The sequence below is a fragment of the Channa argus genome, chromosome 12 (assembly GCF_033026475.1).
Source record: "Channa argus isolate prfri chromosome 12, Channa argus male v1.0, whole genome shotgun sequence".
Taxonomy (NCBI): Eukaryota; Metazoa; Chordata; class Actinopteri; order Anabantiformes; family Channidae; genus Channa; species Channa argus.
Genome location: NC_090208.1, coordinates 19,295,856 through 19,319,698, shown reverse-complemented (window position 1 = coordinate 19,319,698; position 23,843 = coordinate 19,295,856). Strand labels below are relative to the sequence as shown.

At 35.7% G+C, this 23,843-nt stretch overlaps 3 protein-coding genes across 4 annotated transcripts; all 3 read right to left on the bottom strand.

Annotated features, from left to right (window-relative positions):
* Positions 1–1,582: 1,582 nt before the first annotated feature.
* Positions 1,583–9,251, bottom strand: tmem185 (transmembrane protein 185). The gene is made up of 7 exons (XM_067524218.1): positions 9,039–9,251; positions 7,948–8,124; positions 6,450–6,657; positions 6,001–6,084; positions 5,526–5,702; positions 4,370–4,493; positions 1,583–4,025 (listed from the first exon to the last, which is right to left on the bottom strand). The coding sequence occupies exons 1-7, from the start codon at positions 9,074–9,076 to the stop codon at positions 3,775–3,777; spliced, it is 1,059 nt and encodes a 352-aa protein (XP_067380319.1). The 5' UTR covers positions 9,077–9,251; the 3' UTR covers positions 1,583–3,774.
* A 2,607-nt stretch (positions 9,252–11,858) lies between these two features.
* On the bottom strand, positions 11,859–16,722 carry LOC137138334 (low affinity immunoglobulin gamma Fc region receptor III-like). 2 transcript variants are annotated; one of them, XM_067525434.1, is made up of 5 exons: positions 15,618–16,722; positions 14,075–14,749; positions 13,681–13,947; positions 12,833–12,961; positions 11,859–12,630 (listed from the first exon to the last, which is right to left on the bottom strand). In XM_067525434.1, the coding sequence occupies exons 2-5, from the start codon at positions 14,355–14,357 to the stop codon at positions 12,626–12,628; spliced, it is 684 nt and encodes a 227-aa protein (XP_067381535.1). In that variant the 5' UTR covers positions 14,358–14,749; positions 15,618–16,722; the 3' UTR covers positions 11,859–12,625. The 2 variants fall into 2 exon arrangements, with proteins under 2 accessions (XP_067381535.1, XP_067381534.1); XM_067525433.1 differs by having other exon boundaries at positions 14,075–14,368.
* A 1,390-nt stretch (positions 16,723–18,112) lies between these two features.
* Positions 18,113–23,564, bottom strand: LOC137138192 (butyrophilin subfamily 2 member A2-like). The gene is made up of 6 exons (XM_067525213.1): positions 23,348–23,564; positions 20,990–21,334; positions 20,066–20,273; positions 19,835–19,899; positions 19,593–19,700; positions 18,113–19,218 (listed from the first exon to the last, which is right to left on the bottom strand). Exons 1-6 carry the CDS (start codon positions 23,547–23,549, stop codon positions 18,539–18,541), a joined length of 1,608 nt encoding a protein of 535 aa, XP_067381314.1. The 5' UTR covers positions 23,550–23,564; the 3' UTR covers positions 18,113–18,538.
* Positions 23,565–23,843: the final 279 nt, after the last annotated feature.

Here is a 23,843-nt window from a genome sequence, read left to right as displayed (position 1 = left end):
GTTCAATACACTTTTATACTAATGAACTTGTTTATTTGTTTTTTTAATAGTTCAATGGATACTACTATCATTACTGTTTGTATTCATATTTTATTTTGTTTCTATTTCTATTTTATTTTACCTATTTGAGCATTTGAAGCTGGGTAAGCAACTGGATGCCTTTAATGAATAGAAAAAATTGAAGTCTATCAGTTAGATAAGATTTAAACCAACCTAGTGCAGTTCCTTTAACCCCAATTTCATGTTCCAGTCTCTGTAATAAAATGTTGTTATCAATGGTATCAAATGGTATCAATGCAGCACTAAGATCTAACAGAACAAGTATGGAGATGAGTCCATTATCTGAGGCCATGAAAAGATCGTTGGTGACTTTTACCAGTGCTGTTTCTGTACTATGATGAACTTTAAATCCTGACTGAGTCTTCATACAAATTATTTCTGTACAGGTGGTCACATAATTGTTTTGCAACTACTTTTTCAAGGATTTTAGAAATAAAGGGAAGATATTGGTTGGTGATTGACTACAACACCTGGGTCAACCCAGGGTTTTTTAAGTAGTAGTTTGATTACAGCTACCTTATTGGCCTTTGGTAAAGATAGACTGATGATATCTAAATGGCCACTTATATAGCTCTTTAGATAAAAGCGCTTTACAATGTTCATTCTCATTCACCCATTCACACACACACACCGATTGCAGTGGCTGCCACGCAAGGTTCTCACGTGACCCACCGGGAGCCAATTAGCTGGGACTGGAGATTGAACCACTAACCTTGTGGTCCGTGTACGAATGCCTTGAATACTTATGTACATGTGAAATTATTATTTTTTGGTTTATTTTGAATAAATTTGCAAAGATTTCAAACAAACTTCTTTCACATTGTCATAACGGGGTATTGTTTGTAGAATGTTGAGGAAAATAATGCATTTAATCCTTTTTGTAATAAGGCTGTAACATGTGGGAAAAAAAATGTATAAATAGTTAAGCGCTGGGAATACTTTATAGTTCCACTGTAAGTCTGTCATGTAGCCACACAAGGAAAAATACATATCAATTTCAAAACTTTAAATAGTGCATATAAATAGTTGGTAAGGTAGTCGTCCACGAACTACAGGGTCAGTGGTTCGATCCCCGGTCCCGGCTACACATTGAACTGTCTCTGGGCAAGACACTGAACCCCTAACAGCGCACTCCCATCCGCAACTGTGCAGTGCTGGTCCAAGCCCAGTAGAAATTGGTGAGGGTTATGTCAGGAAGGGCATCTGGTGTAAAAACTGTGCCAAATCAACATGCAGACAAGGATTCGCTGTGGCGACCCTGAACTCATGGGATAAGCCGAAAAGACAAAATAAAAAATAAAAAAATTTCATGGATGATTTACTGCAATTATTTTTTAACTGTTCATCAAATCAAATGTGCATCATAGGTAAAACATTTGAACAGAAAATAATTGATTGTCTTGGTTGTATCAACTATTAACTCCCCTTAAATTAACACACCTAAATCCAGGTACTCGTTTCTCCTAAATAATATTTAAGGACAATTAAAGCAAAGTGAATACACCTGACCACATGTACCACATCAAACTGTCTTAAACATTTTAATTTGCAAAATCTTAAAATCAGGTTTTTACTTATGGAATATTGTGTGTAGAATGGTGACAAAAATGGCACTCTTGTCTATTTATAATTAAAGGGTGCAAAAAGATAGGGCTCTAAATATTTGTTGAACCCACTATAACATTTATACAGCTATTAAGTCAAACATGTAACCTTTCCAAGCCATTTCAGTAAGTAGCAATAATTCACAATTGTTGGCTACATTTCGTCATTTGTGCCTGTTTGCAGAATCGGAAATGCCACTAGTCACTGTGGGCACTTACATTTATGTGGACATCTAGCTGAACACAGAGAATCCAACGTCATACTGTATATTTCTTATGCAGTGACAATGGTCTCTAATCTTCCAGGACCTTCATAAATGCATATCTGTGAAAATAGATAAATTCACCGTACTTGATACAAAAGTTTAAAAAGGTGATAACTGATAACCTATCACGTCAAAATAATGGGTCAAATAAATGTGACCTGCTTTTCATTTAATTCTAAAATAGATACACGTAAGCTAAGTAGTGAGGATATCACCAGAGAAAGCTGTGTTGTTCAACTTGCAGCATTAAGGGAGAGTAAAGACTGAATCTGACGTATTTCTTGGGGGAAAAAAATGTCAAATGTACAAACATGTCATGTATGTACAACTTTCTGCTTTGCTGAGTTACTTCATTTACTGAGGTAATCTGACTAACTGCATGAATTTTAATATCTACTCAACATACATACATTATAATACATAGCAAATACTGCTATGTATTATAAAAAGAAAACTTGGATAACGACTAAAGAAAAACAAAAAGTAAATTGAGATCCTTATTGTTACCACTGTCCTGATTTAATATGGTGACACAAGATGGTACTTCAAGCTAAAGTAGAAGTAAATTATTATTATTATTATTATTTTAAACACAAGTCTTTCTCTAACCTTGAACCCTGCCATCTCCATTGTGGTCCCAAATTTGACAACTTCTGTCATTTAAAAAAAACAACAAACAAACACAATACAAAAACTGACAAGTCAGAAAGTTCCCCTTTTGGAACAGCTTAACAAAGTGCCATATCCACTGTTTTTTTTTTTAAATCCCATTTATTCAGGTGTCGTTAAACAATACTAGCATGCCATATATATTTAAAGTTATGGGTTGTTATAATTATAATTTATAGGAATATTTTTTTATAATTTTTTCATATTGGAAGTTGGACAATACTTTTTCTAACCTCTGTTTAATTTAGGAAATGTACAACTAATTTCTGCTCTTAAAAATTTTAGTAGAATTCATTAGCCAGAGCTAATGAGTCTTAGCCAGTCTGAGTTCTTTTAAATGAAGTGGACGATCATTTAGTACAAAGTAGTTTATGTTATTATCTGTCCACACTGTGTGATGAAGCCCTCTCCTACACTGCAAAGTTATCTCTTCATGGTCAGTATGAAAAGGAGGGATGATGAGAAATCCATACAACTTTCAACGTACATATGGTCATGTGAGTGCTGCATTAAGACAGACCTGAACAAATCTAAACCCTTCCTCAATCCCATCCTCCTTGTTTTCCCAACCTGTCAAAAGTGAGAACAGGAGCAAGAAGTGTACAATGATCCCTTGAGTCTCTCTAGTGAGTGGTCCCCCAAAGCAAGGCAAGAATTAGGTAACTCAAGACACTCTCTGGACCTAGATCAGAGTGCTACTGCTGTTACAGAGTCAAATACTATATTTAAATCCAGATTCAGCTCCTCTGTGATTCTCGGCAGTCATGTCAGCCTAAATATTTAGATCGGAAGTGACTCTGAGACACTTCTATGGTCAGGCTCACCCAAAGGTGCATCTTTAGAATGGAAGAAACAAAAATCAATAAGCAACACAGTGAAACTTCACTTAGAGGTGAAAAAAAAAAGCCGTCTGTTCTTTTGGCTCCATCGTTCAATCCTCAAGTGAGTTAATAGGGGTAGCAATGTGAGGATTCTAGATCTGTATTAGGCCACCACCAGACAGGCTCCAATAAGTGACCGTGACCTCTCATGTTGGTGCAGAGTTCAAAAGTCCTTCAGTCCAGAAGGGGGAAAAAAACAAAGCAAAAACACCATGTCCTCGGCTGTTTTGGTTTTAAAGATTAAACAAACCAAACAGTAAAGCAGTCTCTGCCACTTCAGTTTTGCTATGAAGGTTAGTCAGGCATGTCAATACAGAGTTTAGGTGGCGGAACATAATACTTTCCAGGGCTCTGCGTGATCACCACCCCAGTCTTTTTGTGAAACATAGGGGCGCTCTTTGGTGGCGGTTCAGGGGCAGGGAGATCCTCAGCAGACTCAGGGTCCTCACTGCGCTGTAGGTCATATGACACATTTCCATATTCTCGCAGGAAGGGGAGGAGCTCCAACAGGAAATGGCAGAAGTCCTTACGTATGCCAAACCACCCTACGGCAACATCAGAACAAAGTGGAGCTTTACAACAAGCACAACAATTGTTTTAGCATAAGAAATTACCCTGTTCATTGATATCAAAATGACAAATGCTGAATTGGTTGTTTTAACATGGTTTAGTGTTTGGCTGTATTATGATATGCAAGCAAAGAACAGTTATTTAACACTGCTGTGGCAACATATTTAATGGTGTAGGTAATGAGTTAAAGTGAATTAAAGTATATATTGTAAGCTCATAAGAGCTGATAAAGGAGTTGTAAAGTTTAACAAAATCCACATTAAGGTAAAGTTGGAAGATTCCATAAAACTGTAAAAAAGCAAACTGGAAAAATACTCACAGTGGTTTCCTCCCTTCTGGCCAAAGGTGGTGGCCATGAGGGTGAGAAGAGAGAGCCAGAGGGGTACAAACACACACACATAGCTCAGACTGTTGTGACCATCCAGCTTGTGCACGAGAAGGATCTAAAAGAACACATTAATGTCATGAGTCAAAGTGCATGCCACACATATGAGAACATGCACAACACCAAAAAAGTATAATAATATTATCCAATATAAGTCTGTAAGTCTGAGGTTGACAAGCAAATCATCGGCTGCAGGGACTTGGCTTTTAAGTTATCAAATACAGTAGATATATTTTGTGTTTTACCAGGCATTTCCTCAAGTTACACCAGTTGCCACGGGCAGCTTTGCAAAATATATCATAAATATGGCAGAGAGTGGTGTTTAATTTTTACTTTTTTATTTTTCATACATGTAGAATTTGTCAGAGTGGAGTTCTAACAGGGACTTTTCTGTTTTTGTTACTGAAATACTGCGAAGGGTTGTGTGTAAGGACCATAAGTGCCAAAAACATTGTTTGTCCTCAAATCCCCTTCTTTTGTTGAGATCCAATATGAATATTAATTCATTCATTCATTCATTCAGAACATTCATTTAGAACAAATGGTAAAATAATCAACAGATCTGCACTGCATTTCTATGAAGTTCCCTGTGTTTATTATCCAGGGCTCTGCAAAAGTCACATGATAGAAAACTGTCAAGGGACAGATCAATAAGGATTGACTAAATCATTTCTACTTTGTCTTAAAACAAACTAATGCCACATTTTTACACTGAGCTATCTATTTATATGCTTGCTACTGTATGTGCAGTATAAAACTGACTTTAATTAAATATATTATATCAGCCAGTTGCTTTAGATCCACCTTTATGATGATATATGTTGAGAGGAAATAAAAAGGCCCTTGTTTAATTGGTGTATGAAGACCTTTGGGAAATATTGGTTTGAAAAAAATTATTACATTTTTTATTTTTAATGTTTTACAGAAATTGTTTACTACAATGGCGTACTTCTCAGACATTCAAACTGTAATTGTTACACTGTTTTTCTTTTCAAAGTTATAATAATTACTTTGTAAAATGTTGTATCACCTGATGTGTCAGCTTTACTGGTGTAACAGATAATACACAACAATAACAGTTGAAACTTACTTCAAAGGTGAGAAGGGGTACAACGATGGTCATCCAGCTAATTGCCATGGTAATGTGGGTTCGTCGCTGTTCTGCGATAATGTCAATGGAGCGGAGGAAGAGGACGGACCAGATGATGTAGTAAAGGACAACAAGGCACAGAAAGGACATCAAAATCCAAAGTGGGACACACACCACCTGCAGACAACCGAAAATTATTATTAAATTAAGGGCAACATTGTAATATTCTTATAATGTCACAGTGGTCCTATGTATTAACACATGGTTGAGGTAAAAACAATGAAGGTTGAATTCTGGAGTAATTTTTGTATTGTTGAGAACTGGTTACCACCACTTATGGTCTGGGTGGGGGGTGTAGCAATTTAGGTGGCAGTAAGGAGAAAATCAGCACAATTTAGAAACAAAATATAGAAACAATCAGAATGAATAAAATTCAAATAATACCCAACCCTATATCTGTGTCAATGTATCTCACCAGCCAAGGCCAGTTGATAATCCTGTCCAGCTTCAAAGCAATGAAGATAAACTGGAGGATATTAACTGAACACAACACTTCCAGCTGCGAAAAGAGAGTGAGAGATGTTTAGGAGTTCAAAGCTGTACTCCTATCAGACAATATCAGTTGCAATCCTCATTTTTTACACAAATGCTTGACATTTTAAATGCAAGTATTTATTGTACATAAATATCACTGGTAGCACAGACAACATACTAAAAATATATATAATTAAAATATAATAACTAATCCAACCTCATAATGAAAAAACACTTATCTACAGCCTAGAATCCACATATACGGGCAAATTTCACGCTGATGTATTTAACCTCTCCGTACACAAAAAGAAAAACTAAAAACAAAAGTTAAAATTGTACTGACATCCTACTTGGGCCTCAGTGTACCCTTACATGTATTACATTCCTTACCTCGAGAGAACGGTCGTGTCTAAACCCCCAGACACAGGCTGCTACAGAAACAGGTGACACGAAAAACAGAGGCATGAAGACAAGAAGCCAGAAGTAATTTCCTCTTGCCACACGGTCACAAACTAACACCTCAAACATCAGCAACAGCACATGGAGCCCCACTGCAATCAGCATGGCTTTGAACTCCACGCACGTCTCCCCTTCAGCCCTAAAAAGAGGATGAACAAAAATCCAAACCTCAGAACATTTCTCTATACTTGCTCAATTTATGTTGGGCTTTTTCCTGACCTAAAAGGCTAAGAAAACATTAATAAATGACACAATAAAGACAGGCAGGCAGATATGACAAACATGTCGATTTAACAATATGAGACTAGTAGATCATATCAAATTGTAATTGTTTTAATATACTATTGCAAATGTATACTCTTCATACTTAAGCTGCCTTACAGCTCAGTGCTTGACATCTAGCTTTTTCGACCATTTGCCCTTAGGGCAAGTAGCGCAGGAGGGCAAGTAGGGCAAGCGATATTTTATATGCCCGAAAACCAAACCTAATTGTCTAGAATAGAACACACATGCCCATTAAAATATAAATAAATAAACTGGCATATGGAAAATTATTATGAATTATTAGCATACAAAACATAAAATTGAGAGGTAAGAATAGTATATAAGCTGTACTTTCCCAAATTATTTTTTCAAAAAAACTTAATGTTGGGGCAATTGTGGCTGGTAGAAAGGGTTGTCAATTATTGTTTGGGTCATAAAAAAGTATATGAAGTTTTATTCCGGTGACTAATGGATTTTAGTTTTGAATCAAGTACAGGATTTGTCTTGTATTTTTTGTTCACTAAGGAGGCAGAAATATTAGTGTTACAGAGAAGCATAAATATTGATCAAATATCATAATAAAACCAGAAAAAAAGAATGTCAGTTCTGTTTTAACAAGTAAGCAAAATGTGAAGGTATTCCAGATTTTCTAAACTGTGTTAGCAACATAGATAATTTGCCACATTCACGCAGCTTAAATTCGACTGGCAGGCTGCAGCTCATATCTTGAAGGACACTAAAACCTACAGCAAGGTTGATGTAAGTTTGATTTAATATGGCAAAACAGGGTGAATGCTTCATCTGTAGTACAGATCCACGTTAATAATACGTGGTTATGGTGAAGTTTCTAAACGGGGTTAGGACAGCATCAAGTGAATAAAAGGACTCTCTGGTTCCCATTAAATGAGAGATTGTGGACACAAGATCGAATGAGCTGCATGCAGCTCGACAATGAAATACGACTTTAAACATTTTGTGGCACTTAAATTGCACTGCAGACCATCATATTTACTTTTCATTTGCCCAATCAGGCAACTACATGATGTATTCCATTTGCATAGTCATAGAGTTTACTGACCCAAGTAAGGGTAAATGTTGACCCCTGCACTTTAAGGTGAAAGACATTTTAAGAACCTTGCTTTAATCCATATGCATAAAAGTCTACCTGTACTGAGGGTTGTGGGCCCAGACTCCAGTGCCCACAGAGGCCCCAATGATGACCAACAGTTTCCACAGCCATACTGGGGTGAACACAGCCCAGTAGCTCCACTGGATGACCCCATCCAGCCTCAATGACAGCAACACAGAGAACAGCAGCAGACAGGAGTAGATCAGAAATTTACTGTAACAGGGGAAAAGAAAAGACATTTTAATAACTGACAGAAATGAAAATAAAAACTCCTAATTCCAAAGAAAGAGAATCATATTAGCAACAGCAGAAAATGTATGGACAGGAAAAAAGCTTGTCAATATCTGATCTTCATATAAAGAAGGCTACTATTAGTTAACATAAGTTAAATTTAAATTAAACCAACTAAATGGATGTTAAATAAAATATGAGGAAAAATTAACGTTGAATTGGAAGATGGTAAAAGCATAATGTGAATGTCAACACAACTGATGAGGGAGTAAGGTTATTTATTTATTACTGTTTGGCGCAGCAGTGGTTAACTGACCCGAGCCATCTGTAGTTCGTTTGATTATAGAATAATTCTAAAAAAAATACAACTTCTCTATTATTGTTATAAGTTTAATTTCTTTTATAACAGTTGCAAAGTAACTTATATGGGGTTTGTACTATTTCGTTTAACTTAACAAAACATAAAAAGGCAAAGCCTTGGGTTTTGGAAAACTGGGATGGATTTTTACATTAATTTTCTGAGATATTATTGACATAGTCTATTAGTCGAAAAAAAGCTATTACAATAAGTTTTAACGATAGCCCCGTCCTAGTGAACATAAGTTATCCTTAGCTAACGTTAGCTGTAACTAGCAAATCTTACGTTTTCTAGCATGTTAGCCAGGCCTTGTTTAGCCGCACACCTTCTTTTTAAACCTTAGCTATTTTACTGACAGTTGCCTTATAGCTTTGACTATCTTTTTTTACAACCACAAAATAATCCATAAAACTTCACACGTTTAAACGCTTAAACGCAAATTTTAGGATGGCAGTGCAACAAACATTACCAAGTCAAGCAATGCTAACTAGCCAGCTATGTAAGTTAAGTGCTAAATCGTAGCTAGCGTTAATCGTACCTGGGATTGAAGTCTTGAAAGAGTCCTCTCAAATTCATGATGTACCAAACAGAGGTTGTCTGGTTACCATTCGTTTCCCATGTTCTTAGATAAATCGCCGCTTAACCTGTGTGCTAGTAGGTTTTGTGGAAATAGAGTTTTTTAGTTCAGTTTCATTCTTAGCCTGTGTTTTGGTTTTTTTTAATAACATGCGCTCGGAAATCACGTGATTACACGAACGAAACCGAACTGCTTCCGATAACAACCATCTGATTTTATGTTCAGTACAGTGAGGCTGCAGAAGTCGAGCTGATAATGTAAATGTTAAATAATCTAAGGTAAGAATAACCAATCTTTGAAAAAAAAATTCACTCTGTCACTAAATAAAATATATTATTCTATAAAACTAATAATAATAACAACACAGCGTCAAATAAAAGCTGTTTTTAATAACATTTGGGCCCTATTTTGTTCTGTAAGAATGTCTTTTTTGTAGCCAAAAGTGAAAGTTTGCATCTTAATGACTCCCTCAACAAGATTTGAATGCAATTTTCTCTATTGATATTTGAACTACTGAGAAAACTAAGCTCTGTCATGAACAGAGGTTTATGATTCTTACGCATTTCTTTCAGCAAGATCAACTGCACAAATAAAAACCACTTTCATGATTTTTAAAGAATAAATAAAAACGCCAGAAGTAAAAAGCTGTTTTAAAGCTATAAAGGAAGTACACATGGTTGCATGACTTCAGCATCACCACCACTAACCTTGTGCACTGAACCTCAGGTTGCTCCTGGTGGGTCAGGTGAGCACCTTGCATGGCAGCCACCAACATTGGTGTGTAAGTGTGTGTGTGAACGGATGAATGAGAAGCAACATTGTAAAGGGCTTTGGACATAAGCGCTATATATAGCATCTATTTACCCTTTAAAACTGATGCATAGTGTCTAAACATCAGTGTGAGCAGCTTGTTTCAGTACCCTGTGTTGTGGAAGTTAAAGCTTTGAAATCTGATACAGAAAATTAGCTTCAAGGCTCAACCTTGTTACTTCTATTATTCTCTTTATGAGGTAGTTGTAATTATTCTGGCTACTTAAAGGGGAAGTTCATTTTTTGTCTCATGTAAAGGAAATAGCCTAATAACTCTGCCTAAGAGTACAACCAATCAGCTGGTCATAACTGAAATTATGGATTGGTTTGCAAGATGAAGGATTTAGTTTTAAGCATAAAAGCCAAGATTGCTAGGATACCAAAACTTAACCACATTCTATTAAAATTGGAAGACTAGTAGAGTTGTATTGAGTAGAACTCATTAATGGATGGGTGCATTCAAGGTTTTAAAGGCAGATAAAAGAACAACCATGGTGCTTGAACCATGGTAAATTATATTGATAGGTTTGGGATTTAGGTTTTAAGTTTTGGGATAAGTTTAGGGATTGAAGTTGTGTGGGGCATTGCAGTTTTTTGACACTTGGATAGGTTCCATTAAGCAGTAATTGACTCTTGGGTAGTAGTTGCTAAATTAATATTTTTTTTCTTAATTGGTAGAGGTTATGTGAAAACTGTCAGGTGAACCTGTAGAGCTGGGTGGATCAGCTGGTTTAATTACATGAGTTACTGTAACTTAGCAAGTTGTTGTTTTGGGAAGGACATGTGTTTTACCTACAAGGGCAGATGTGGTAGTAGGGTGTTAGAGTGTCAGATCAGGTCCTGGGGAAAGGGGAAGATGTGGAAGTAAATGGTAGAGATGCTGAAATACAATGTGTTGTAGTAAAAAGCCCAGATATAGTACTGAGAGTGGTTGATGTGGTGGTAAATTTGCCAGATCACTGATGGACACTGAAGATTTTTTTTATAACTTTGTTTGAAAGGTTCTACATACATTTCTGAATTAAATAGCATGAAGATTCCTGACTCTAGTAATGTCCAGAGTCTTTCTCTATGGTCACTATGAGGCTAAAATAACTACATTCCGATGTCTTTTTGGGGACAGCTTTATATGTCCCTGCAAAGCAGAGAACTCTTATCTCTCTTTTCCATCTGACCACTTTTTAAAGTCATGCTTGTCATGCAGAAATTCATCCAGTTAAGAAAAATACATTAGTTTCAATGAAGAAAAACAGATTTTTACCTTTACTAAATAAGAAATAATGATGAAATTGGTAGGTTTTTAAATATGTTACAACAGCTGTATAAATTGTATGTAAATCTTCATTGTTACTTACCATTCTTACTTCATATATAATCACATTGTATTTGCATTTTTACTACAAAGAGCAATAGACTTACAACTCAGCCCTTTGTAGTATCTGTGGGTAATATCTTTGGAAATGAAATTTTAATCTTAGAAGTCTTAGATCTAGCAACTCAAATTCAAAGAATTGTAAAACCGACTGCATGAGCCATTTACAAGATGGGGAACTCAATATTTCTTTTATTTATGATTTATTTAGGTAAATCGTTAAGCTTTTAATGATAAGAAGTCTCTTAGTAGCATATAGAGAGTGCTGTAGGGATGACAATTTTTGTAGCCCAATCTGTTAGTTAGCATCTTCATGGTTCTCAAACAACAAGCCAATAATTGTTAAAACTGGATTTTGGATTATTGCAGAAAATAAGCTCTGTAAAATGTTCAGCAACATCAGCTTCACTTATTTGATTTTTGAGGTCATAACTTCACTGTCACCACCACCACATTTTCAAGTTTCCAACTTACCTCTTCTACAAAAACCTTTCTCCTTAGCTTTTGATGATGTTTAATGTTCTAGTCAACCTCTGTAGTCTCATTTACCCATTTTCTTTTTTTTTTAAGACTCAGAAAAGCTCAAAAATAGTGTGAGAATCCAACAAGGGAACAAGAAGTGCACATGAACTTTTATTCATTGTAAGAAATACAGCAAAAATAAATAATGATGATAAAAATAAGACAGGGAAAGACATGGAAATTGGAGGAGAAGATATACATTTGGTGCTTGTGGAAGCACTCCTGAAAAACATTTGAATTTGCTGGTGTGTTTGGGGTGTCATTTTCAGTTTTAGCTAGGCTTTCAACAGCATGTGCACCTTTTTGTTTTGTCAACAGTCAGTTCACTTTGTCAGATCACTTTCCAGTAGCAGAAAAAATGGTTCAGGAACAAAAATATGATGTAGAAAGAATAAGAACTGACCGAACAACTAACAAGATAAATAATGTGGTTTCAAAAATGAAGCTGCTCATGGAACATCTGCAGTAGGTATATTGAGTTATCATTGCTCTCTACATAAATATCAGTGTTTCTCTATCTGCCCAGTTTGATCCTATCAGCCACCACACAAGCTGTTGCTTATTAACATAATCTAAAATTATCCCTCTTTTCAATACTGCCCAGTAGTTGGAAAATAGAAATATCAGATTTTCCACTTAACTAGAGAAATAATATATTTTCATTTTAGACTTTCAATTGAATTTTAAACATCATTTTTTATGGTTTAGATGTATAATTTATTGAGTTATTTAGGAAATATTAGACTATAAGAAAAACAACAACATTTAAAGTGGTGCCTCTTTTTCTTCTTCTTCAGCAGGAAAACTGACCAATCACGCCAATGTAAAACGATCAGGCTTCAGCTCAAGCTGCACGAAAAACAAAATGCAAATCCTTTTGAGATGTCATCATTTGACTTCATTGTTATGTCTTAAAGAATCTAGATTATGAGCCCTTACCTCTGTAATATTTTTGGAAATTTTAGTTTGATTACACGTGATGTAATATAACAATTAAATATCTTGGAATCTTTTGTACAAAAATAAATACGACTTCCAGAGGAGTTCCTACCTTCAGAACACTTTCTGTGTACATTCACACATACTAGGAGCATCAGTTTGTAAATGATCACCAGCACGATGCTACACACCAGACTGCGCAGAGACATGAATGGAGGAGGAGGAGGAAACTGAGTTTTGGCTGCAAAGAGGAAAAACATTGTTCAAGTCCAAGACAGCAAATCATTAGTTACTGAAGATAAGCTTATAAACTCAGAAAGCCTATAGTTAACTAGATTACAACATTCACAACATTTATTTATTTAGTAAAGACTTTTCAGGTTAACATTTAACATAAAAAAATAAATATAAGAAATGATAAAATACAACATGTCAAATTTTACATGCCTGAGTCAGAGGATCTGCCAAAAAGACATCTCTAAACTTTAAGTTGATGTAACTTTGGACTGTAAGTGATAACTTTATCACTGATAGCTTATATATATATATATATATATATATATATATATATATATATATATATATATATATATAGAGAGAGAGAGAGAGAGAGAGAGAGAGAGAGAGAGAAAGAGAGAGAGAGAAAGAGAGAGTCTAATAATCTGCTAATGTAAAGTATAATAATAGCATAGCTAATGATAATAATGTAGGTCTACATTTTGTGTAGGTATACTTCTATTACATACACTTCTATTACAAGCATATTTTCTCAGAAATTATTTGTAATGTTTTTTTTTTACATAGAGTTTTATATAAAACTTATAAAACTTATATTTCCCTCAGTAATTTACAATCTAAATACTTTTTACACTGCTATATTTTTGACTCTAATATCAAGAGTGCCCTTTCAAATACTGAGAGGACATCACATAAACTAGTTCTGCTCAAGCATAACCTGACCTTTACTGATAACATTCAGCCAGCTCAGTGGCGACTCTCCTTTTGTGGGGTGTTCACACTTGTAGAAACCTTCATCAGACTTTGACACTGTGGACAGATTAATGTTTCCTGCAGTCGTATTCCCAATTAGGACATCATATTTATAGAAGTTTGTAGAGAAATTTAAAGTGGCTTTTTGGTTGTCTTCTTCTTTGTAATGGCAGAAAAGGGTCACTGTCTCTCCTTCTGTCACAGGAAGTGCAGGGCTTTCCAGAATCACAACACCATCTGAAAATGCATGTTGTTATTTTTACTCACCTTCTTAATGTTAATTCTCATTTAAAGAATGAGTTGCTACTAAAATCACAGAATCGACATAATTTAATTACAGACTTTCATGCACATTTGGAATTACCAGTAATGTTAATGTGGATGATGTTACTGGACTCCCCGTCATCAGACTCACACCAGTACGCTCCACTGTCTGATGGATAGGCATCTTCAATTGTGCAGGAGGAATCATGTGACACTCCCCAACCTTGGTTGCATGGCTCAGAGGTCTGAAGTGAAGTGTTTCTCCTCATTATCCAGCCACTAGAGTTCCCTTGGACTACACAGCTCAGAGTCACAGAGTCATACCAAAAGAACTGAGATCTATTGGGAAGGATCTTCAATGTGGCTGCTTGGAGTTCAAACATTAAATAAAAAACTGAAATAGAAAAAGGATCATAAAATCATCAGGTATCTGTCAACATTCTCAAGTCTTACAAGATACTCAGTCATCTAGGTAATAATTATCCTGAAATTGCTGTTCAGTTGCAACTGGACTTGCTTGAAGGTTATTTCATCTCTTTTTTTAAACGCTTCAGGCTTTGGAGTGGAAGACATATTACATACTGTGAGTCACTTTTGATACTTTGGAGTGTGTGACTGATGAAAGAACTGCATTATGTTTGCGGTGTTGAAGACCACCTCCTCTATCAAGACAGAGGCGTTTCAGCTTTTCACAGTTTTTTTCCACTTGACACCTCTTTCAACCCAACGGCAGTACCACAGTGAATCATTCTTCAACTCATGATGGAACAACAACCTACAGGGTACAATCAATCTGTCAAATGCTTAATCGCTCACTGATTTACAACTGATAAGCCTTTTAGATGAGTGGTGAAACATTTTTAAGAATTCCAAGCAAATTCAGTTCGCACTGAACAACAACTTTGAGTTGCCAGTCCATTCTTTACTCTGTGAAATATAAGTTTTGTTAACTCTATGTAAAAAAAAAAAAAAAACATTACAAATAACACCTGAGAAAATATTTGTTGTAATAGAAGTATACCTACAAAAAATGTAGACCTACATTATTATCATTAACTATATTATTATTACACACACACACACACACACACACACGTCAAACCACTGACCCTGGGGTTTGTGGAGTACCGCTATACTAACTGAACTACAGCTCCTCATACTTAAATAACTTTTTTAACCAAACACACTAAAAGATATAAAGGTGGCCCACACCAAAACCATAACAGGCTGAGCACATAACTCACAAAATGGTACTACTTTGTTACGATTTAAATGCACACTAGCATTTAAATCATGACACTTGAACAGAAAATGCTGCGCTGTGCTTTTCTATAGTGACAATTCAGAAAAGCCCAGTTAAATTTTATTTGTCTGCTTCTTTAATCTTTTCCAAAAAACAAATGAACACAACTCATTTTAACCTAATGCAACTGTTGCCCATACAATGTCACTTTAACACTCATTGCAGCCAGATGTTTATGAGAAATGTTACCTTTGCTACTGTGGCAAAGTTTGATAATCTGTGTTGCAAGCTCTATAAGAAGACAAATAATTATTTACAGTTGAAGTGGTTGTTTTTCATTTTGGCCAGATCAGACTAGAACAAAGAAACAAAAAAACAAACAAAAAGTAAAATTGCTCACAAGATATAATGCAGAGAGGGGTGATATCCATCCTGTTTCGATGATGGCTTCTTCTTCTTTGGTATATAGAAGTTTTAAACGACAAGTGAGCCCACATCCTGACACAGGAAGTCATTTTAACTAAGCAAAACATCAAGAATAGGTTACTGCCATAATATGAGCCAGTGCTTTGAGTAGTGGGCAGAATGTGAAAAAGAGAAATTCCAAGGTCTCTCATATGTGTGTCATCAGAAGTTGTACTTGAAGTTGCTGCTGTGTTTTTTCTTAAACAGAAGGCAGAAGGAAGTTATCATGCCTGCTACAGATTTTTTAACAATGTCACACCTGCCTTAATTTTTGCTTCATATGTAAGAAAAAGTGGATGTTTTAAACATTATCCGTTTAATCCTGATACTAATCAGATTTATCTACAATTTTGACATTGCACCAGCATGTCAAATAAAATTAACTTTTTACAAATAAGTGTTACCATTAAGACTGTACAATGTTTGTACATGCTTTGTGTTCTGTTTTTAGTTTGATTGTATAATTATTTTGTACAATTTTATTTTATTTTTTTGCACTTAATCTCAATGACTGTTCCATGTTGCACTTGAGTATATGTGAAATAACATAGCTTTTTCCTTGTGTATGCCATGCATATGTGTGGATAAGACAACTGCAAATGTAAAAAAGTGAATTTCAAGGGCCATTTGAAGCATGAAAAGCAAATTACACTATTCACACTGTAATATATAGTATACAGGAAATGAAACAGTCTGAACAAAGACAGTGATAAAAAATGTTCATGCCATCACAAACTGAAAATATCATCTGAACATATCCAAATTATTACAACAAAAAATTAATAATAGCAAATAATCTTTTTTTAACAGCAAAACTGAAAAGACAAACAACAACTTTTATGACAGACTACGTCTTGTGGAGATGCTCATTCCCCACATTATGATAATAGTGCAATCATTTTTGCGGTATTAAAATAGCAATTACGCTCATTTAAAGCTCTGTGGTCAATAAAATTAAACTAAAGTTGCAAATAATCAATGCACAGAAAGTGCAAACTACCCACCTGAGGTTTAGCTCCAATCTTTGTAATGTGAATAATTGTGAAAGGAAGAGCCCACAACTTGGGGGCTTTGGGTGTGACGACCTGTATATGTATAGCTCGATTGCTGCGGTCTAGAGTTTCACATTTTTTTTATATATGCTGATAAACTCCAGCTAATGTCTTCTGTGAATCAGAATTGTTTATGTCTCATGAGAAGTCAGTGGAGCTTGTTATGCCGTGTTTACAGATTGGACTAGATTTCTTTGCCTTCCTTCACATTACAGTTTCACTATTCTCTATTATGATTGTCACAGGGCCACACATACAGACAGACAAACATTAGGCTTCACTTCTACACTTCTTCTACAACAATTAATCCTTACTGCATGTCATTGGGCTGGAAGTAAAAATCAATGCCAGGATTTCCAACCAGGTCCTTCTATAAGACAACAGTGCTAACCACTACACCACTATCACTGGAACATCACTAATGTATTTTTAGCTAAAGTACCCAGTCTGGTTTGACAATAAGTAAACAGGGTGGCATTATTTGGTTAAATTACATCTCTTTGAACTAGTAAAACTCTGATGTAGGATGATTTGCACAACGATTTGCCAGAACACACATACCTCTAGAATCTTGGGAACTCCTGCCCTCTAGTGACACATACTGGTAAATATATTAGAAACAATTAAACAATGTAGTAATTAAATGCAATTCCTATCTCTTAATTTTTAGCTATATTATTATAGCGTGCGTACCAAAACCTGTTTGCATAAAACATCTTAGTTATTATTGGTATGTATAGTTAATATAATGCTTAATCACACTGTATTGTCTTTACTTAAATTTGGGTCAGAATTTCCTCACACTTACTGAGAATTTAAAAAAAGTTTAAACACAGTACAAAGATAACAGCCAAAATAGATATTCAATTCCACCACCATTGGTGTGTGAGTGTGTGTAAATGGGTGAATAAAGCAACATTGTAAAGCGCTGGACTTGGAATAAAAGCTATAAGCAGCCATTTACCATTTAATTTCTTCTCAGTCAGAGTGTGTGTCATGTTTCATGGTTAATTATTCAGTCCAAAATTATACAGTCCAAAACAGGGTTTGAATATACTTTATACAGGCTTGTGCTTTTGTGTCTTTTACTGTTCTCACGTTCACTAATTAAAATAGAATTATATCTTTTGTTTTTAATCTATACAAAAACTTGTTACAAAAATGGCATATTGCACGGATCCGACTCAGCATTACAACTGGTCTTAATAATGTTATGGAGCGGTCAGCATGTCCACTCTAAGTAGTCTGCAGTTGCACAGCACCATACACACAATAATATGATACACTGTGTAGAGGAGGTAGAAATACACAAACATAATACTCATGTAAAAGTGATTATTGGCCTTTAAAAAAGCACCACTTTAACTAAAACTCTATATAAAATACAAAATATTTATTTTTTTAAACAAAATATGTATTACATACAGGTAAATACTAAAATCAGAATATGCATACAGTATATACAGGAATGCAGAAGTAATACATTTAGTCGCTCTTACATTCCTTATATTAGTCTCAGAACATCTCAGCAATCTCATAATTTAATCAAAATACAAATGCTTGCTTCCTCTGAAGATGAATTATAAGATTAATATACTACATGTGCACACTGTGTTGTCCACGTAACATTACAAACTAATAATATTAAAAGCATAGATTTAATGATACCTTTAAACTGTTTAAAGCATAGAAGATTGAATGCAAACTTTCTTTCTACCTAAACCTGCCAGCCAGCCTTACAACTAACAGCTTCAGTCAATTTCAATTTCAGATTTTTCTCTTAGCGTTCACAGTTGAATTTATATTATTCCTGTTCATGTGTGAGAAGCATCTCTGACTCTTCAGGTAAATTTTGCATACGACTGAAGCGTTTAAAATGTGCGCCTGAGAGGGTGTTGGATCTACGTATCTTAGCATCATTGGAATGAGGCAGAGACAGGCTCTTTGAACGGCACAGGTGGTTTTCCTCTGACATTGAAGCTGAAGATGAAGTGGAAGACAGAGCAGCAATATTAGTCAAAGAAGCAGGACTGTTGTGGTGTTGACTGCTTGTTTGAACTGGAAGGCCCAATGCTGGATTTTCACTTAAGACACCAGGTTCTGAATCTTTGTTTTCAAATGAGTTTCCAGGTTTTGGATTGTGGTTGCTGGTTACGTCCAGTGGTTTTGGATTGTTGTCATGTGGAAGCTGGTGTGGGGGGTGGTTATTGGTTTTAGACATGTCTGTTGAGGGTCCGCAAGGATTATTGTTGACTGTATGCTGGCCAATCTGCATGTCAGGACCTTGTCTAGATCTGAGGTCATTCAGTTCGTCAGTTAGTTGCTGGATTCTTGTTTGTCTGCAATCTAGTTTTTCTTCCAGTTCCTTAATTTTTTGCAGATGATCAGTGCCATTTGCACAGTTGCAAGCCCGGTGGTTGACACCTTCTGCATTTCTGCATTTCTTACTTTGGTCTGATGACTGCCCAGAAAGGTTTTTTTTCACTGTGTGAATACAGAAAAATAAATGTCCTGTTAACAATTGTTCTCCTGACTTTCAGTGTTACAGTTTTACTTCACACGAGTCAGAAATGAAAGAGTATTTGGACCTTTCTCTGTTAGTTAGACAAAGCAAGACGTTTTGTGACATCTAATTGAGAAAAAACCTTTATTTTTGCAGTATTGTCACACATTATACACCAAGTGATAACTCAAGAAAATGATTGCTAGATTATCAACAATAAAAACAGGTGGCATAAATTCAAGTAGATTTTCTGAAATTCCCCCAGTGGTATGCATACAAACAACTTTATCCATATAAACTATATGCAGTAATTGCAAATATTATATTTAAACTGAAGAAAAAAAAAGTTACTTACCACAATTCAGTTTCTTGCATAAAATGGCCACACATACACATGTGGAGGCAAACAGGGTCACTAGAAAAGTGATCGTAATTTCTACCTTGCAGGACCTCAGGCACTCAGCTGAAATGATGAAGATTGTATAAATGGTTTACTTATATAGAGCCACACACACACACACACACGCACGCACGCACACACAAACACAAACACACACACACACACACACACACACACACACACACACACACAGGTACCTGGAATATATGTCTCTGTTTCTCTGGTCTTGTTATACAGAGGCTGGTGAACTCTGCAGGTGACCCTGTGATGAAAACACATCAGATAAAGATTCATTTAATTAACTGTAGCTAACACACCTAAAAATGTAAGTTAAATTAAGTAAGTGGCTGCCACAGAGGGGAAAGAACAACATAAACCTCTCTTGTAGAACTCAAACCCACAGGTTTAGGAATAAACTCAAATTAAACCTGTTTGTCTGCACAGTCACTCTGGCTGTGACATTGAAGCATCCCATGGAATCATGACTTCTCTTTGCATTATCTGCCCTTATGCTGTTTCCCTGATCATCAAGAAACGTAATTTCTGGCTCCGGGAACCAGCAGTTCGCCTCACACTGCAGAGTCGCTCCATCACCTACACCTGAAACGAATCTGAGTTTTGGCTCAGAAACTGCACCTACAAAAACAAACATTTTGCAAGATGTAACCTTTAAACTGTCCATCTAACAATGTTGTAACAATGAAACATAAATCACATTTATCAATAATGTGGACTATGGAACAGCCTTAGTAAGCTAAAAAAATCTTCAAAGTTCATTAATAATGTGGATGAAAACAGAGGTCCGTAAACTCTAAAGGAATATTTGGACATTGTTTGGATGTTTATTCATATTAACAGTTAAATTTGAAGACTGATTACTTCTCTTGATAAAGATGTGACTATACCTGGCAGCACACCATAAGTTTGGCGTAAAATTTGTAAATGAGAAAACCGCTAACCTGACTGGGTTATGTGCACTTAATCAGAGATCGCCAAACAAAGAGTCACATTTATACATCATACATAGGTTGTTTTTTTATTCCCAAATACCAATTTAAGATTCCAGTACTGGTCAGGCAACACTTTGGACAGATGCAGGCCAGATGGTTCCACCTATTTCCAGACCTAATGTTACACCAATCAAATGCTGGTGCTAATGTAATATTTCAATAATTAACAAAAAGACCAAAAAGACATCACACTAGTATAAATCCTCAAATCCAACTCTTGTCAAAAGGTTTAATAAATTAATGTTTGTCCCCAAATCTCAAAGATACGCCTGCTGCAAAAGCATTAATCTTCGGATGAAGCTGGACTACATTTTTGCAATGAATGCATTTGACTGGACGTACCCACAACAAGCTCCAGTGTTTTGATGACATGAGGTTTCTTCTTCATAAGAGTCACACACTGGTATTTTCCTGCATCTTTTAGTTTGACGTTGGAAATTATTAGTGAGATGTCCCCATTTTTAAGTTTGTTCATGTTGAGGTTTGTTCTGTACTTAAACAGCGGATGCTTCATCTCAAAAGTCTCACAGCCATCTCGGTACAGGAAGATTATGTTTGGATTCAGACCTTCCTTAGACCACTCCACTGTTGGGTTGTCATGCTGGACGGAGATGTGACAGGGCAGGATGACAGTTTCACCAGCGAAGGCTAAGATCTTCTCTGATACACCATTGTCCGCGGTTTGTCCTAAGAGTCAAAAGAGAGGATTTTATCTTTATCTTCTTTAGTACCAAGAAATAAGGGGTTGGTGCACCAACCTGCTATGAAAGTCAAAAAGTATTTAGAGATGAAGTAGCACACTGTTGATTTAGATCTTGTCATTGGATTAGTTAACAATATAAAAAGTGTATAAAGTTAAAAAAAAATAACTCATGTGTCTGCATGTACACATGCATGTATGTATGTTTGTCTTTGTGATAACTGAAAGATTTGGCTGGCTCAAGAATCAGATCTAGCAGGTCTTCTTTGGGGCTGCAGTAAAAAATGTCATAAGGGCATAAGATCACTGTAATAGACTTTGGTTTTTGTCTTTATGGTTTTAGTTGTTTGCACTTTTAAATGAATTGTGTAACATGGCTTAGAAGAAATACAATTTTTTAGACTAGATCCAAAAATTTTAATGCAGCAATGTTGATTAACTTCTGTAACGATGACTTGTTTTAAAATAACATCTTTTACATTTTATACTTTCACCCTAATAGCCTCTGACATATTTACAACAGTGGAGAGGTCCACCTCTGTAAGGAACCTTTTGAACAACATGGATTTTGGAACAAGAATTTATTACTAGAGTCTGTCAGGTGATTATTTCATGTAGCTAACGTCAGCTTTACCATAAGAGGATTTGCTTCTCTTTTTCCTTGTGTTCTTTGTGCAATTTCCAATAAACCCTCCACCACTGTCACTGGGGGTGGTAAGATGAGTAGAGTCAAATTTCTGTATTTGTCATGCAACTTTTTTTTTCAGATTTTTCAGTGGATCATTGTCCGCATGTTGATTTGGCACAGTTTTTACACTGGATGCCCTTTCTGACGCAACCCTCCCCAATTTCTACCGGGCTTACTGTAGCTTTAATTTATTTCTATCTCGCATTTATGTTTGTCCTTTTTAAAATTGCAATAATAATATAATCCTACAGTTTTGGTTCACTACAGTAAATTTTCTTCATCAAGGGTTAAGCCTAAAGTTAATTATTCTAAACAAACAGAAATCCTGTGCTGCTTTACGCTGTGGTTATAACATTTCTAGCTACATGTGGTAATAAGTGAACTTTCTATAGTAGTGATGTATTAAAGGGTGTTAAGGCCTGCTGCCCTGTGGGTTTACTATTACGGCCAAAAGACAACAGAAATTAGGCAAATGAGGCGTTCCCCTGTTTTCTGGAGCGTGTGTCATTGCAACTGGTGACGTCATCAGGATTATATTTTAGCATATTAGCAAATATACAAGCATTATTACGGAGCAAAATAATCGGCAGGGTGATAAACTCCTTCTAGGATCTGGGTGTATTCCAGATACTAAACACACCAGTTCGGTTAAACTAAACAGGTATAAAAGCAACCATTAACACATCCAAACAGTACTTCTTGATTCAGAGCTACATTTACCAGAGGAGACAAACACCATTTCAATTGTTTTTACAATCATTGTAACGTCCTTAGAATGTTGTTTTTCTCCTGCAAACTGTGCCTAGTTAAACCCATTGCAATAGGTTTGGTGGTTTTTATTTTTATAACGTTCTATAAAGCGGAAGTATTTTATTTTCAATGCACAACCAACACATCTTAAAGGTAAAGTCTGCTTCTTCTCGGAAATGTGAAACAAAGAGGCGATTACGGAAAGTATTTTTTGTGTTTAGCGCTAGTTGAAAGTGGTAATAAAGTTGGTTTTATGTTTAGTAAAATTTTGTAAGACATAAAACTTTTGTGTTGATTAAGTTGCTAATTTGTCTTTATGTTAGCTTAAAGTAAACCTGTTACACGACGTATTTACGTTCGAAAGTGGTTTTAAGTTATTGTTTTGTGTGTGTTCTCTTTGTATAGCTCTTTCGTTAGTTTGGTAAGAAGGATAAGGAAAATAAAGTTCTACCAGATCACCTGTAAGGCTTCAAAGGTTTGACTGGAAGCTGCAACCAGTATATCAGTCATAATCCATAAAACCGAATCATCCAAGGTACGAACGATGAGTTCTCGTACATACCTGTAGAAGACGTGAAAAGACATGACAGCAGGCTGACGACCATGAAAAAAAGGCCAAACATGACAAAACCATCTGTTTGTTTTAATGGGTTGACGGAAACAGAAAGACAAGCTTTACTTCTCTCCGGAGAGCAGCTGAACTCACACTGACGACTAGCAACACGGTTTACGTAAATGTCCTCTGGCTCCGCCTCATGGGACATTCTAAATAGGGGAAGTGTATTCATGAAATCAAAGTTAACGCCTCTAATTTGGCTTTCCTTCTTTGTCACTTACTGTTGAGCCATGTTGTGACAAATTGGGGGCTCGTCCTTACTATACCGCAATTGTTTGCTGGTAATTTCTCAATAATTGATTTGAAATTACTTTTGGAAATTTGTTTGTGTTACTACTCCATTTGTGTTTCTATTTCATAGTATATCTTTAGTGTTTTTTTTTTAGTGTCTTTAATATATAGTGATTTAAGTGTTTTACTTACAACAAGTACATGTTGATTT

Excerpts from the sequence above, each read along its gene's own strand:
- tmem185 (XM_067524218.1), bottom strand. The coding sequence starts at position 9,076 with ATGAATTTGAGAGGACTCTTTCAAGACTTCAATCCCAG. Across the intron at positions 6,085-6,449 it reads GACACGACCGTTCTCTCGAG|CTGGAAGTGTTGTGTTCAGT; the intron begins GTAAGGAATGTA and ends CTCTTTTCGCAG. Across the intron at positions 4,026-4,369 it reads CCAGAAGGGAGGAAACCACT|GGTGGTTTGGCATACGTAAG; the intron begins GTGAGTATTTTT and ends ATGTTGCCGTAG.
- LOC137138334 (XM_067525433.1), bottom strand. The coding sequence starts at position 15,834 with ATGAGAGACCTTGGAATTTCTCTTTTTCACATTCTGCCCACTACTCAA. Across the intron at positions 14,369-15,617 it reads CCCTCTCTGCATTATATCTT|TTTTTTATTTAATGTTTGAA; the intron begins GTGAGCAATTTT and ends TTTCTATTTCAG. Across the intron at positions 12,962-13,680 it reads GCTGAATGTTATCAGTAAAG|CCAAAACTCAGTTTCCTCCT; the intron begins GTCAGGTTATGC and ends TCCTCTTTGCAG.
- LOC137138192 (XM_067525213.1), bottom strand. The coding sequence starts at position 23,549 with ATGTCCCATGAGGCGGAGCCAGAGGACATTTACGTAAACCGTGTTGCT. Across the intron at positions 19,701-19,834 it reads AACAGAGACATATATTCCAG|CTGAGTGCCTGAGGTCCTGC; the intron begins GTACCTGTGTGT and ends TCATCATTTCAG. Across the intron at positions 19,219-19,592 it reads ATGCAAGAAACTGAATTGTG|TGAAAAAAAACCTTTCTGGG; the intron begins GTAAGTAACTTT and ends GTATTCACACAG.